The following is a 14,908-nucleotide window of genomic DNA, read 5'->3' as shown; positions in this document are numbered from 1 at the left end:
CCTGCCCTCCGCCCACCCGCGGGCCCCTCGCCAACTTCTCCCTGCAACGGGGAGGGGGTAACAGGCAGTCCTGGCCCTCGCCACTGTCCCGCCCGCACCTGCATGTCTCGGGACACCTGAGCACCCCGGTCCCGCCTAGGAGCAGCACCCGGTCTCCGCGCCCCGCTCATCCGCGCGCCCCGCGCCTCGGGTCCCGCGCGCGCCGGGCCGCCCGCGCAGGAGGATGGGGCTGGAAACGCGCTCCCCGAGGATGCTCGTGTGGCTGGTGACCTCAGGGATCGTTTTCTGCGGGGAGCTGTGGGTCTGCGCCGGCCTCGATTATGATTACACTTTTGATGCGGGCGAAGAGGATAAAGCGGAGACGATAGATTACAAGGACCCGTGCAAAGCCAGTAAGTGCCTCTCCAGGTCGGGGCGGCCGTGCGCCCGGGCCGCCGCGCGGGGCTCCGAGGGGGCGGCGGGCGCTCACCTGTTTCCTTCCTCGCTGCTCGGCCCTCCCTGTGCTTCTGCTCCCCACCCCCAAGTGGCCGCCGCGCGGCCACTAGTTGACTGGAGCTCTGTGCTCGTGGGATCCGAGGCCAATCTCCGGTCTCCCAGTTTGGGAAAAACCTCGCCGAGTTCTGATCCCCCGCCACCCTCCCCAGGTCTCCCCGCGGCGAAACGAAACGAGCCCCAAGCGCAGCTGGCTGCCCGGGGTTTAAATACCAGCACCCCGCGGGCTCTGCTCTGGGGGGCTGCACCTCCTCTTTGTTCCAGGGCGCGGCTCCCCAGCTCTCGCCTGACACCGAGCGGGCAGCGTCCCCCCAAAAGTGGGTGGGGATGGAATCGTTACCTCGGGACACCTTTGCTCGCTCTTTCGCCCGGGATGGCAAGCGCGGCTTCCAGGCGAGGAGCAGCGGGTGGCTGCCACGACCTCGGGAGCTCTCGCGCTAGACAGATGAGTTTCTAATACCTTGTGCCCAGTTGCAATAAACCTTCATTAAAAAAAAATCCAGTTGCTACCCCATTCAAACTTGCGTCTTCCTGGCTGCGCGCACCCGGGGATCTGCACTTGGGCCAGCACTGCGGGTCGCTCAGCTTCCCCCAGCGCCCCGACTTTCCCCTCCCCGGCGCGCGTCCCGTGTCCGAGCGCGGCTCTCCGCGCGCCGGGGCGCTCCCCTCCGCCCCGCCGGGGATCCCCGCCGCGAGCGCTGCCCGCCCGCGACCACGTGAGCGCAGCGCCCCGGGGCGCCCGCGCGCCTCCCAGCTTCCGCCGGGCTCCTGGTCTTTGGAGCTGAGGTGACTCGCGTTCAGTGTGAACTCACCAGTAACTTGGGAAGGAAGGTTACAAAGGTTGTTGGGGCCGATTTGGTATTGTTTGTAAACTGAAGGCACATCCTGTCCCATCTTCAGAGGTGTGGGCTTTGGCGAGGCCAAGAGGAAGGGAGGAGGCCGAGTAGCAAGAGTGTCTGTGCTGTCCAGAGTCTGTGCAGGGGTTGGTGGGACACTGACTGCGATTTCGTCCCTGCCTTGGTTTGGTAAGCCTTTTCCACCTCTGGGGCCTGAAGGAAAGAGAGTGCCCACCTGAAGGAAAATGCTGGAAAATTTCCTCCTTACTGTATATCATTGATGACCAGTTGTTTTATTTTTAATTTTTTAATAAAAGATTTATTTATGCATACAAGAGCTGGGGTAGAGATGCGGGGGGCGAGAGGATTCACCAAAGACAGAGTGGGGAGCAGAACAGGCAGATTGACTGAAGTACACTGCTGAGGGGAGCAGCGGGCGAGACAAGAGCGGTCTGCTGCGCCATGTGGGTAGCTCCCTGGCAGGCCGGGGATCGAACTTGTGCCGGGATAGAACTTGTGCTGCAGAGGCCTCGATTGCTTCATAGTGCGGGGCTTACTTAACCCCTGCGCCACCAGGAAGGGAGGCCCCGATGACCAGTTGTTTTAACCAGGAGAGTATGCCGGTTGTGTTTGGAGTCAGATCTTGGTGCACTGGACATCAGCAGCTTATTCACAACTCAGAGTAGCTTAATAGAAACTTGTCAGTGTGGAACAATGATTTAATTCCGGTTTTTTGCTTGTAAGTTTTCTCCTTTTCCCGGTAACATTCAATCTAGCTCAACCAAAGTGTCTTGGGCCATCCCTGATGGTTTGGGTGACAAGTGGCTGGGCAACCAGAATTCAGCACTATGCAACTATGTAAACACACTTTTTATTGTGTTTATTGTTTAGAAAAATGTTTGTAACTGGGTGAAAATTGTATGGGTTCTTGTTTTACATGAAGTATGTGTAATGTCTGGGAAAGCTCAGTGATGTGGAAGTTTCAACCAGTTATCAACAGGAGGAAAGCAGGACATATGTGCACACCGGCCAAGTTCAGGAAAGTAAATGGAGTTTTTGATTCAAATGAAAGCATGTTTCTGCCTTTTAGGAAAAAGTAACTTCAAAGGAGTCTATCATAATATATGAGGTATCACAAGTTAGCTATTGTATTTTCCAAAGTCATATTGTTTTAGGCATATCTTATGTTGAACATTGCCCAGAAATAAAGGTTCTAGGGACATAAGTGACTTTTTTAAAATTTAAGAATGCTTTAAATTTCAAAGTTTAAGTAGTTGCACCTTGTATACTGAAACACATCTCAAGCAAAATGTTTATTTTCCTCAGCAAGTGATCATCTAGGGCAAGAAAACATATCTTTGATAGAATTTATGCTTATTTTTCCTTTAATACTGGTTTACTATTGCTCATAGATGTTTAAGCTTGAACAACACAAAAACAACTTTGAATGGATCACTACGCTTATTTCTTCCCTATCTTCGAGTAAGAGATCTACCAATGGATGTTTGCTTGTGTGTGTGTGTGTGTGTGTGTGTGTGTGTGTGTGTGTGAAAGAGAAATAAAAATGGCCAGGAGGAAGGCTGAGAAGTATGTCCAAATCTGAGATCACTTTTTAAATTATTGACCCTGCCTTTTTAATTTAGTGAAATGAAAGACTTTAATTTACCATCTTGGCTAAAGAGTAGTAAGATCTTAGTACCTCCCATTTGGCACTGTATAAGACAAATAAAGTTGTAATAACAGGAAAAAAAATTAAATTGTGCATTGAAATCCCAAGCAAGAGTCAAAAAAGGGTCACTAAATATAAAAGATGAGGACAGATAATGTGAACCATAGTCTTGCAAAAGCAAGAGAGGGCACTCTCCAGACACCCACGCGCGCACCTCTGTTCTTTTCCAAAGAGCAGAGTGGAGGGTCTGGCCATTGAAATAAAGTTTCCTTTCCGACTTTCTCTGTCAGAGGTCCTCAGAGTCCTCAAAATGTATAGAGACTTAATGTCATAATGATTAACATGGCCTTATGGTGTCAAAGCACTTTTGAAGACATTATTTCTGCTCAACACAACCCAACATGGAGGAATTTGTTAATCTTCCCTTTACATAGGTAGGAAAAGAGGTGCTCTGTTGAGGTTACCTGTGTGTGTTATGATTGCCTTGGACTACATCTTAGGTCTTCTGTATGCAAAGTCTGTCTGTGTGAAGTGATTACCTTGTGTTCTTAGCTGGTCTTTTGGAGGTCTTCTTCAAAATGTAGACACTCATTCAGGTTGACCTGGAATCTAGACTAATAAAAATATAGCTAATTCTATATCTGATATGAGTGAAATGACTAAGAACATAGTTTCATCTTTTCCAAGCCCAATTAGAATATAAAGTCCTTGAGGACAGAGGTCATAACTGATTTTGAATGTTTATCTCAAGGTTGAATTACCACTGTTCGGTATCTGGCATGTTCTCAATACTATCTATAGGTTATTAATATTGATCTTCATACTTCATTTACAAATTTCTGTCCTAATCAAAATCATTTACCCAAAGAGAAATATTCTTAATTGTAACTTATTAAATATTGTGCCAGCCTTTATTGTGACACAGAATATATTTTACAGATCTGTCAGAACTCTGATTTCAGGTTCATGAAATTATAGAAAGATTTAAACCTTATTAATTTAATTGAACTTTGATTTAGAGAGATATTTTGATATAAATGAAAGGAGCTAAATAAATGCAGCACAACTTCAGATAGAGTTATATAACCAGCTCCATTAGGACAGACTATAGGTAATTAATCTCTTGATATAAATAGATGCACAGATGCAGGTAACTCAAAGGGATGCTGGGACTTTCTTTAGTGCAGCACGTGGGCATCTCAATTTGCAATCAGATTTCTCTTACTCTCTCTAGTTCTGCAGGGTCCTGAGGGATTTTGGAAGCTGATGCTGCAGGTAGTTATTCCAGAACAGAGACTGAGGTGTCCTGTTTCATTGTTGTACTATATCAGAGGTGTTAATCTGAGTATTAATAGCTGTATAGAACCTGGGCAAGTTAATCTCTCAGATTTGTCTAGGGATTACCAGAGGAAGCAGAGAGAACTAATAAACCTACTCTGGATTCACAAATACCCTCTCCCTTCCCTCCTTGTCGCTCATTTTCTCTCTGTCTCTTCTTTCCTCCATGTCTGCCTCACTGCCTTCCTCTTTTATCTCCTTTTGTATTTAGGGGCATATATAAGAAGGAAGATAGAAGAAATGTGTATTTTTGAATGCTAGGTAGACACTAAAAAATCTGATGAGGTTAAGTGGTTGAACAGTGGGGTAGACTTATTTCCTCTTAGTCAAGTGTGAACACCCTGAAGAAAGACTTTCCACCTTGAATTTTATGAATAGATGGCTCCTTTTCCTGGAACAAATCCAAGAATGATTAAAGGTCAGTGACTTGCAAGGTTATCTTTGCTTTAATGTAGCATATGGGCTAGGAATAGGATTTTGGCATCCTAGAGAATTCTTTCTTCTTTTCTTTATAGCCAGTGTCCTAGTATTTTAGTTCTTGGGATAATTTTCATAAATTTATAATCTCTTGGTAAGATCCTATCATTCCTTTGGTCCTTGATGTTGTACTTTCTAGCTTCAGGGGTAGCCTCTTGGTGTTTTAGAATGTGATGTATAATCCTGTCTCCTTTATTCCATCATAATATTACATATCCAGACATCTGTTTCTTGGTTGGCACCTCTCTAGATTGCTGAGCCCTTATATTAAAAATGCATTTCATAGAGCTGCTTCTCTTAACTGGTCTCTGCTGTTTTTATTTTCAATCCTCAGATCTTGATTTTTTTTTCTTTTTGCCTCTAGTGTCACTTCAGAAGTGGCCAAAATAGTTTTTGTGAAAGGAATGATTGATTGTAAGTAACTGTGCATTTGAATTCTGTTCTTCTTTTTCCAAAAGAAATTTTTTAGCCCAAGTCTATTTTTGGCGCAAATTGCTCTTATTAAGTATGAATGATAGGCTTTTTTTTTTTAATATAAATTAAATCCTTCAAACTAAGCCAGCTCTGAATCTCATTTTTGTTTGTTTGTTTATGCATAGGAAGAGCTCACATAGATCTTACTACTTTTTGTCTCTGAAAGGGTAGTATCATTTGCAAATTCAAAATCTAATTGGATTCCCTTTTCTGAGGGATTTGGTGGAACAATTCATGGAATCCTATGGTTTCCCTCTAGCCCTCCCTTCTCTGTTGAGGCCTCTTTAGTCCATGGTGAAACAGCTAAGTCTGTAAGAACCTAGTGAAGGCTTCTTGAGAAAGTTATTGTGTAATTGTCAACTTTTCTTCTTGCCCTCATGATGACTTCTTCCCACAAATGTCAATATATGCCATGTGTACTTTCTTCTACAGAAGCCATATTGTCTTCCCCATTTAACATGTATAAATCCTATTTGTGTGCCACCTTCCCTGCTTTAAAATTTAGTCTACTTGCCTGTAGTTACCACTATGGAAGCTATTAATTAATAATATTAAATAATCACATTAATAATAATCCCTTAATCATTGAAAGCGGTGACCCCTTGATTTTTTTCTAGAACTCTAGTAGTGTCAAGTGCTAGTGATTTATTACCATTATTATTTTTTTATTTTAGAATATTACCTTTGTTTGTATTAGCACCTTAGGCCCATCTCCTTAAAACAGGTTAAAGTGGGACCCCATCTAAGCTTTTCTCAGAATGCTTAGAAAAGAGAGTGGCAAATAATCTATTTAAAATGAGGCCTTGCACATCCTGCTGAGACCATCTGGTGTCTGGGGAAGTGGGGGGAAGGGGGTACAGGAAAGGCCCCCTGCAGCATCTTGAGCCCACAGCTAGGCCTGAACAGGGCTCAGGTGCCTGGCAAGTTTCCTGGGGACATAGGATTTCATCAACTGGAGGAATTTTGAGGCAGCTTATTCATCTTTCATATTCCAAGATCTAGACTTAATTGTGTGGACTTACTTTTCCTAAATTAAGGAGTGGAGAGGCCTCTCCCAACCCTGATGACAGTAGAATGACTTAGCAATATGGCTTTAGTGACTAATTTCCTTTAGTTATCCGTGGAATAATAATGCTTGGAGGAACATTAAAAAGATTTTTTCTTAATAGCCTCAAAGCTATGCAACGCATTTTATAGAAGGTGTTCTTTCTCAGAAAGCAAGAGGGAGGAGGAAATCTCTTGCTTATTTGTCTTTGTCAGCCCTAACCATGAGCTATTGACTATTCCATCTTGAGACATTGTGGGCTAGGTAATGGAATGCTGGTTTCGCCAGATCCTTACAAAATGTGTGCTAATCCTGTCAAGCTGTTGTAAAGAGCTCAACTATATATTTGTATTAAGAAGTATTGCAAATTGGGTGTTAATTGAAATCCAGAAAGTGAACTGAGGAGGTGTTTGTCTTACTCAGCTTTTCTGCAATTAACATTTATCCTTTAAGCTAAAATATTTGCTGTCGACCATTTTTAAAAACATAGTAACTTTCTCCAATGATAATAATCCCCAAATGTTGACACCATGCATTACAGTAGGTCAGAAGGACTTCTAAATACACTAATTTTCCAGAATAAAATGTGGCTGTTTGCACTATTTTACTAGTTAAAGTATTTACCTCAGTGTCTAAAAATTGCATTTCAGCAGGTTTTAAAAGGCTGGACTGTTCTGCAAGTCAGGGAAGTCCTTAGAGAGATGGAGACACAAGGCATGGATTTACTCTCAGCACATCATATGTTCTGTGATGGAATGACATTTAATTTATGTGATGGCAGAGGCAAAGGTGGAGGGGTAGAAGATGGGATAGTTCCTTCATTCCTGACATTTCTCATCTATGTTAAATTGGCAGCCTTTGGGCTTGTCACAAGGGCACCTGGAATGTTCCCTGGCCTGCTTGCTCATTTCAATTTCTTTTGAGCTCTCTTCTTTGGCTGTGCATGGATTTCAAGCATTCTTTTGTATCATCGTGGTTCTTGTACTTGGAAGGGTAAAAGGAACTTCATTCCTCTGCCCCAGTCTTGCTACCCACACAGGCCTGGTAGCTAAGGGTTGAGGGCATAGAGTGTTTTGTACTCAGTCTGTTGCATTATCAAGCATTCCTTATTGTATGGAAGTTACAGCCTTTGATACTTCAGGGAGGAATATCAGGCACAATAAGAAAGCAGCCAAATGGAAAACTTTCCAAAGAATGAATTTTTGGACTCCTTGCCTCTCCTATCTAAGGATTGCTGTCAGGATGTACGTCATAATAACATCATTCACATTTTTACTTTAAAAATTTTAATTGGTCTCTGTCTTCACCTTATTCCCATCAATCAGCAGTAAGGAGCAAACGGATACTCAGAAAGACTCAGTGGCAGGCCTGTTGTCGGAGGTGGTAAGTGATGAGAACTTGAACTCCGGTTCTGGATTCCAGATGCCATTCTTTTACTCGAATACCTCTGCTGGCTCTGCAGCCAGCACAGATGTGTTAAGACTGACTATTGAAAGGATGGTGTTTGTGCCATGGGCTCCCATCTGATTTCCTATAGGGCAAACACACCTTGCCTTCAATATTCTTACATCTTATGAGCCAATATATCATATCTAAAGATGGAAACTTTTGATGGCATGAAATCTGGGGCAAGCCCTACTCTTTTTCCAGGAGTATTTTCTGAGTGTGGAGTTACAGATGAAATGTTCCAATTATGTAAAAGGCATACAATTAATTTAATAGAGTGAAAGAAATAGCTCAGTGCTAAGTGTTGTAGAGACATGACTGTGTGTTGCCTGTGTATATAAAGTGGGACAGCAGGCCTTCCATGTCCACTGAGGTAGGGATCGAATGGGATATGGGTAGAGTTCTGTTGTTAGTGCCCACTGCTTGGCTCCAGCTCTGCCATTTTGTGTGGTACGTGGTGTTAAATGGCTTCACACTTTAGATTTGTTCTCTGAGTATTCATTGAATTCGTGATTGTGAGTCCTTGAAGAGTGTGAAGAACATCCTTTCAAATGCACAAGATTGAGGAAAGAGGTTTACAGTATATACTCTGTATGTAAATGATGTGTGAATGTCTTTGAGAAAACAAATATAGTGTGAGAAAATACTTAAATAACTTTATCTTTTTTAATTCTAACTTGTCCAAAAACCCTAAGGTCAAATGTTTGACAGCTTTTAGGGATCATAGTGTTAACTAAACTTCTCAAAGCTCTCTTCTGACTTCCTAAATGTAAGAAGTTTAATACATTCAAGAAATATACTCTATGTATTATTTGCTGTGTTAAAATTTCTTTGAAAGTGCGTATTACTTTTAACAAATTACCATGTTTTCTAGGAGGAAGAGTTCTTTTTTCCCTTTTCTTTTTTTTTTAAGATTTATTTATTTATACAAGAACCGGGGTACAGACCAGAAGTGTGGGAGGGTGAGAGGATTCACCCGAGACAGAGCAGGGAACAGAACAGGCAGACTGACAAAATACACTGCTGAGGGGAGCAGTGGGTGAGACAGGAGAGGTCTGCCGCGACATGTGGGTATCTCTGATGCTGGCCGGGAGCAAACCCATGCTGCAGAGGCTGTGGACAACTTCACAGTGTGGTGCTCAACAGCCTGCGCCACAGGGAGGCCCTCCCTTTTCTTTATATATATATATATATATATATATATATATATATATATAGCGAGAGAGAGAGAGAGAGAGAGAGATTTTACATCATTATTTTACGTCATTATTCATTTTTTGTACAATGCACACTTGTATGCCTTTCTTTTCAGGTGTATTTCCCATAAAATTCCCAGCACCAGTTCACCCACGGACCATCACCATAGTCTCTTGTGCTCGTCTCTCCTCGGTTTTGTTTCCTCTACCTCCCTTTTCCTTGCAGAATGTTTTATAGCTGCCTGCTAATTTTGTTTATTTATTTATTTATTATTATTGCTTTCCCGATCCCTTATTTGGTTCCCGTATATATTCCTCGGAGGAAGAGTTCTTGTACTTGCTTGTACTTGTTCTCTATCAAACGGGTAAGAAAAAAATCTGGTAAACCACACTTCCCTTCTCTACCTATTTTTCTCAACCCAAAAGTAAGGACAAGTGTTTCTTTTATTCTTTTATAGATATTAATCCCAGGAGAAGAATTAGGGTCTATCTGGGCCAAGGTGCACTGTGGCCCTCGGGCAGTCACCAGGGGAGGAATAATTGGAATTTGCTATCTGTAATGCAGATGAGGCACCTAGTATAGGCTTATATTTCCATGGAGAAAGGCATTTGTGAGTAGTTTACTGAATGAGACAGTGACTAAGAATTATACTACTATGGAAGGAAGATGTCAACTATAAGGTGTTGACTATTAAGTGTCCTGGGATGAATGTTTACAATAAAAACAGATCTCCAGCATGTGTAATGGAACTCAGTGGTCTTCATTCAGAAGACTATGTGCTTCATAAGCAAGTGTTGTATAAGACATCATATTTCTATATTGAAATATGATCATCATATGATCATAGGATCATCCTATGATCATCGTATTTCTATATTGAAATATATTGTCATGTTTACTCTGTTCTATATCATCTGCTGTCCCACTTTATATACACAGGCAACACGCAGTCATGTCTCTGCAACACGCAGTCATGTCTCTACAACACTTAGCACTGAGCTATTTCTTTCACTCTATTAAATTAATTGTGTGTATACAGTTAGTGTTTTAAGATAAACTATGCCCCGCCCTCAGAGATAGAATGAGAATTTGAATCCAGAACTCATGAGGCTTCTCCTTTCTTTTTCTTATTCCTTCTGCCCCTCCTCCTTCTTATATGGGTGATTTTCGCAAATTGGGGTTGGCTTCAAAATTTGTCTTTTAAGGTTTCAGGAAGGCAGAATAACATATCAATTCTAACCTTGAGCTTTGTTTTTTGTTTTTTTTTTTTAAAGATTATTTATTTATTTGTACAAGCACTGGGTACAGTCAGAAGCACGGGAGGGTGAGAGAATTCACCAGAGCCAGAGTGGGGAGCAGAGCAGGCAGAAGGACCGGGGCACACTGCTGAGGGGAGCAGCGGGCGGCAGGAGAGGTCTGCACGCCATATGGGACCCTCCTCCCATGGCCGGGGAGCTGCCGGGGATTGAACCGGCGCTGCAGAGGCTGCAGGCAGCTTCGCAACTCTGTGCACAACCGCTGCACCACGGGGGAGGCCCTAACCTTGAGCTTTGGAGTGAATGGGACAGGAGTTCTAACTCTGAACACATTTGGAGTGGCTTTTGGCAAGTGATTTAAGCCTTTACTTCTCAGTTTTTTTATATATAAAATGGAGATATTATGATCCTCATGGTGTTATTACAAGAGTTAAAGAAATGAGAAGTAAAAATCACTTTATTGAAATACAGTAACACTATCATTTTTATTCACAGTAACATTAATATATGAAAGGTAGATGATTTTTTAAATTGCTTCTACTTATTTCGGGGAAGATGATCTTTATAAAAATGTTTGTGGTGTAAATGTCTTTTCTTCTCACATTATCATGAAATTGCATTCATATTTCAAGTTCTCTACAACTTGTAATTGAAAGGATAAATGCCCTTAATACATCTTTTTGCTTGGAGCAAGAGAAAAATCATTTTGTTTGGAATCTCTGATTTGGAACAATCAGAGGTAACTAATATAAACATTTTCTATGTGTTGTTCTCTTCACTATTTGCTCAAATGCGTGATACACTCCAAATATATTGACAATTTTTAATTCACATTGACTTATGTGTGAATAGAATCTTGGCTATATAGTTTTTCAGTAATTTCTGGTTCAGGTTTTATTTGCCATCTGGAGTAACTTCAAGAGCTTACAACCTCACAATCATATGTTTACACAGAGCTAAGTTTAAGCACATGGCTGTAAGCTACAATTTCACAAATTCATCAAACCTCTATTGAACATTTACTGTGAATGAAACCTGGATTTATTCTTGAGGTCACAGAAGTATGCAATATAATACAAAGCCCAACATGGTGTAGTCACAAATTTACTATTTGCAGGTAGATGAATGAGGTAAGAAATGCAATGAAAAACAAGGCTATATTTTGTTGAGCAAATAAATTTGGTCTTGAAATCCCTTTGAGTTTCTCATAATTCTTGATGTTTGTAATTGTGGGTCCCCTTATATTGCTGTTCTTCAGGAGTATGTAGATTATGTTTGGACTTTTGTATTCTAAATTACTTTGGAAGCAACTCTTCATGTCCCATTGTTTAGAGTTAGATTGGAATTGACTGAATATACGGGTAAATTTAGAGAGAATTATTTTTATGCTTTTGTGTCTTCTAATCCCTGAACATGGACAAGGTCCGCATTTGCTTACTTTATCTTTAATATGTTTAATACATTCTTAATGTTTTTACCTGTAAAGATTTTTGGGCAGGTTATTTAATATCTATTTTCTATTTTTTGATGACATAAATATACCATTTTATAAAATTTCTTTTAAGTCATTTGCTGCTGTTGTGCAGAAATATTTTGATGTTTATTTTATTTAACATCCTTGCCAATTTATCATTAATTTAAATAATTAATTACATATTTTCATATAGGCAATCAAATCATGTGAAGTAAACATGTAGGTTTGTTTCTTCCCTTACAGTCCTTCTGCTTTTAATTTAGTTATTCTTTCTTGCCTTCTATGCTGAGAATTTTCCAGTGTGTGTGGAAGTGATGACAGAAAGCTAGCTTACTCAGTTCCCAGTTTTAAAGAGAATGCTTTCAATTACCTATCAGTTATGTTATTTGGTGTCTTTAAAAAAAAAAAAAAAAACCTTTTTCAGATTAAGGAATTATGTCTTTACTAAGATGATATAATTGTCCTTATTTTACCTTTTAACATTGTGTATTAAAATAATTAATTTACTAATATTAACCCACTGTGCATTCCTGGGATGAATCCAATTTGAGCTTAATCTATTATGCTTTTTACATCCTTGGATTTGTTTTATTGATCTTTAGTTTGGAATGTTTGTTTCTGTGTTCATTGGTTAAATTGGCTTGAATTTTTTCATACTGTGGTTTTGGACTTCAGGTTATGTGGCCTCCTAAGTGCTCTGGAGTAATGAATGTGAAAAGATTTTTCTTGGCTTCTACTGGGTGTCAGGAGTACAGTCAAGTGTTCATAACCATGGTTTCTACATTTGTAGATAAAACCAAATTCAGATCCAAACAGATGCCATGTATAATAATCAGGTCTGCACTGGGTGCATCTGCACCGAACGTCCACACACTTGGTTTTTGTCATTATTCTGTAAACAATACAGAATAATAACTATTTATGTGCGACTTACATTGATTATATTAGTTATTATAAGCAGTCTTATGATGATGTAACCTATGTGGAGCATGTGCACGGGGACTTGAGAATATGAGGATTTTTGGTGTCCGAAAACCAAATCCCCCCCACAAAGATACTGAGGGACAACTGTACTAACAATTCAAGACAAGTTTAATTTCTCTACTTAAATGTACTGGGCTACCATGGTAATAGCAATTTAGAATGCAAACCTCCTTTTGGGATGATTTTGCTTATGAGATTTCAGAGAATATTTGCTTTTCTCCCCTCTACTTAGTTTCAAGCTTCTAGGAAATCAGTATTTCTATAGTTACCTAGGGTGGCATGAGTTTAATTTTTATTCTTTTTTATACTTAGGAGTCGCAGATTTGGGAGTTCCAGATTTTGAGGAGGGTTATCCTGCTGTACTTTCCAGCTTGGGTGGGCCCTGGGCTGTGTCCTCTGTCCTTGGAGTCCTGCTTGGCAACAAAATCCAATATTCATGTCAACTAAGTGTGGCAAATGCTCTCAGTTAAAAGCTGACTTTAGTCTTCCACTTGTCTTTCTGGGTGACCTTCCCTCGTTCAACCATGAATATGTTTTTTACTTATTCTGTCATAAGTTCACAGAGATAGATAAAAAAAAAATATCTAGCACTTTTAGTTATGCAGGAAGCTCAGCCCCTATAATATATGGTCTGTCATGTTGGCTGAGATAGCAGTCTTTAGAAGGGACTTTAGCTATTCTTTACTTATTCTTTACTTATAGAACTTTACTTATTCTTTACTTATAGAACTTAAAATAAAGATAATGAAATCACTTTATTTAAAACTCATTTTATCATTGCATATTAAATATAATCATAAATCATTTATGATTTGGTTTTCATGGGAGTTTGGTTTTCATGGGAATTTCATAATGATCAAATCACCTTGTGTTTTAGCTGACTTTTCAGGATATCCATTCAGTCCTAGTTATGCACAAGAACTCCCAAAGTTTCATGAATTATTTGTGAAGACTTCATTATAAATGTAAAACATTTTATGCCCTTCACTTGAAAAGATCTGATTCAAATTTCATGGGATAAGAGCATCCACATGTAACTCAAACTAGACATTGTGATTTGCAAGTGAAAGACAGTTTGAAGGGAGCCTTACAAGTTACCTACACTGATATGCTGCCTTCAGGCAGATTTGATTGCTCTTTAACCTTGCAAAAAGAATTAGGTTCATACTTCCTTAAACTTTCTAGTGAGGTAGATTAGGAATGCATTTGTTTTGATATTTAATGCATTCTGCTTTACTGATTTTGAAAACAGAGAAGCATCTCACTATCTCTTTAACTTTTTAAAAACCATGAATGATGTTTTTAGATTTTTAATTTTTATTTATAATAAGGCGAATATCTTCAACCTCTTCTCATAATTATTCAAGATTTTAGTAATAAAACTTTAACCTCTGTTAACATTTACACAGATTCAAAATTTCCTGTAGCACCTTTCAGTTAGTTACAGGATCTTGAAGAAACTTATTGCTTTAGAGCCCCAGATTCCTTTTAGTGCCAGAATGCAATTCTGAAGCACTAAGCAATCACAAGTGTCATGTTTACTCTGTTCTGGAACAGATTATGCAAATTGTGGTAGTGACTTCAGGAATGAAGGTGAATTAAAAGGTCACTCACTGCCTCACAGTGTGTCCCTTACTGATTCATTACAGTTTCCTGAAAATATGCCATTAATGCTTTCTTTGAGTTAAGCATCGCTCTCTTTATACCTCTTTTCTTTTAAAACACAAATACACGTTGCTGGTAAATACTAACATGAAAATCATTAACATGAAGGATAAGGTCAATTTCATAAATGCATTGAGAATATAGAATATAAGAAGATGGAGAAAGTAACTCTGAGGATAACCTTAGCCTACTCATAGTGTTGTAGAGCAACCCCGATATAAAACGGGGTGCCTGACTGTGGGTCCTCACCTGCACGCTTAAAAGGACTTATCAATGCTCTACTGCAGGCACACGTGAAAAGTTAATAAAAAAGGTTTATTTACAAGGGAAGGGGAAATGAGGAAATGTACAGCTCTGGGAGAAAAGTGGGAGACAAAGTTTTAAATGAGTCCTACCCAATCCGCCGATCAGGAATCCCAAAATGGCGCTCTCAGAGTTCGCCGCCAGCCAGGAGCGGTGAAGCCAGGAGGCGAGCGATTGCAAGCCAGAGAGACCCCAAGGCCCACGTGTTTGGTTTTTATATCCAACCTGGCTGCCCAACTCCACCCTCAGGTC

At 40.3% G+C, this 14,908-nt stretch overlaps 1 protein-coding gene across 1 annotated transcript in view; it reads left to right on the top strand.

The window, feature by feature from the left end:
* Positions 1-223: 223 nt before the first annotated feature.
* Positions 224-14,908, top strand: part of TLL1 (tolloid like 1) — a gene marked incomplete at both ends in the record, with an annotated part of 170,903 nt that continues 156,218 nt past the window's right edge. Inside the window, 1 exon segment of the mRNA XM_084232314.1 lies at positions 224-392. Coding sequence (XP_084088440.1) covers positions 224-392 — 169 coding nt within the window.

The sequence above is a fragment of the Talpa europaea genome (assembly GCF_964194135.1).
Source record: "Talpa europaea genome assembly, chromosome: 4".
Classification (NCBI taxonomy): domain Eukaryota; kingdom Metazoa; phylum Chordata; class Mammalia; order Eulipotyphla; family Talpidae; genus Talpa; species Talpa europaea.
This window is presented reverse-complemented; position numbering and strand designations above follow the sequence as displayed.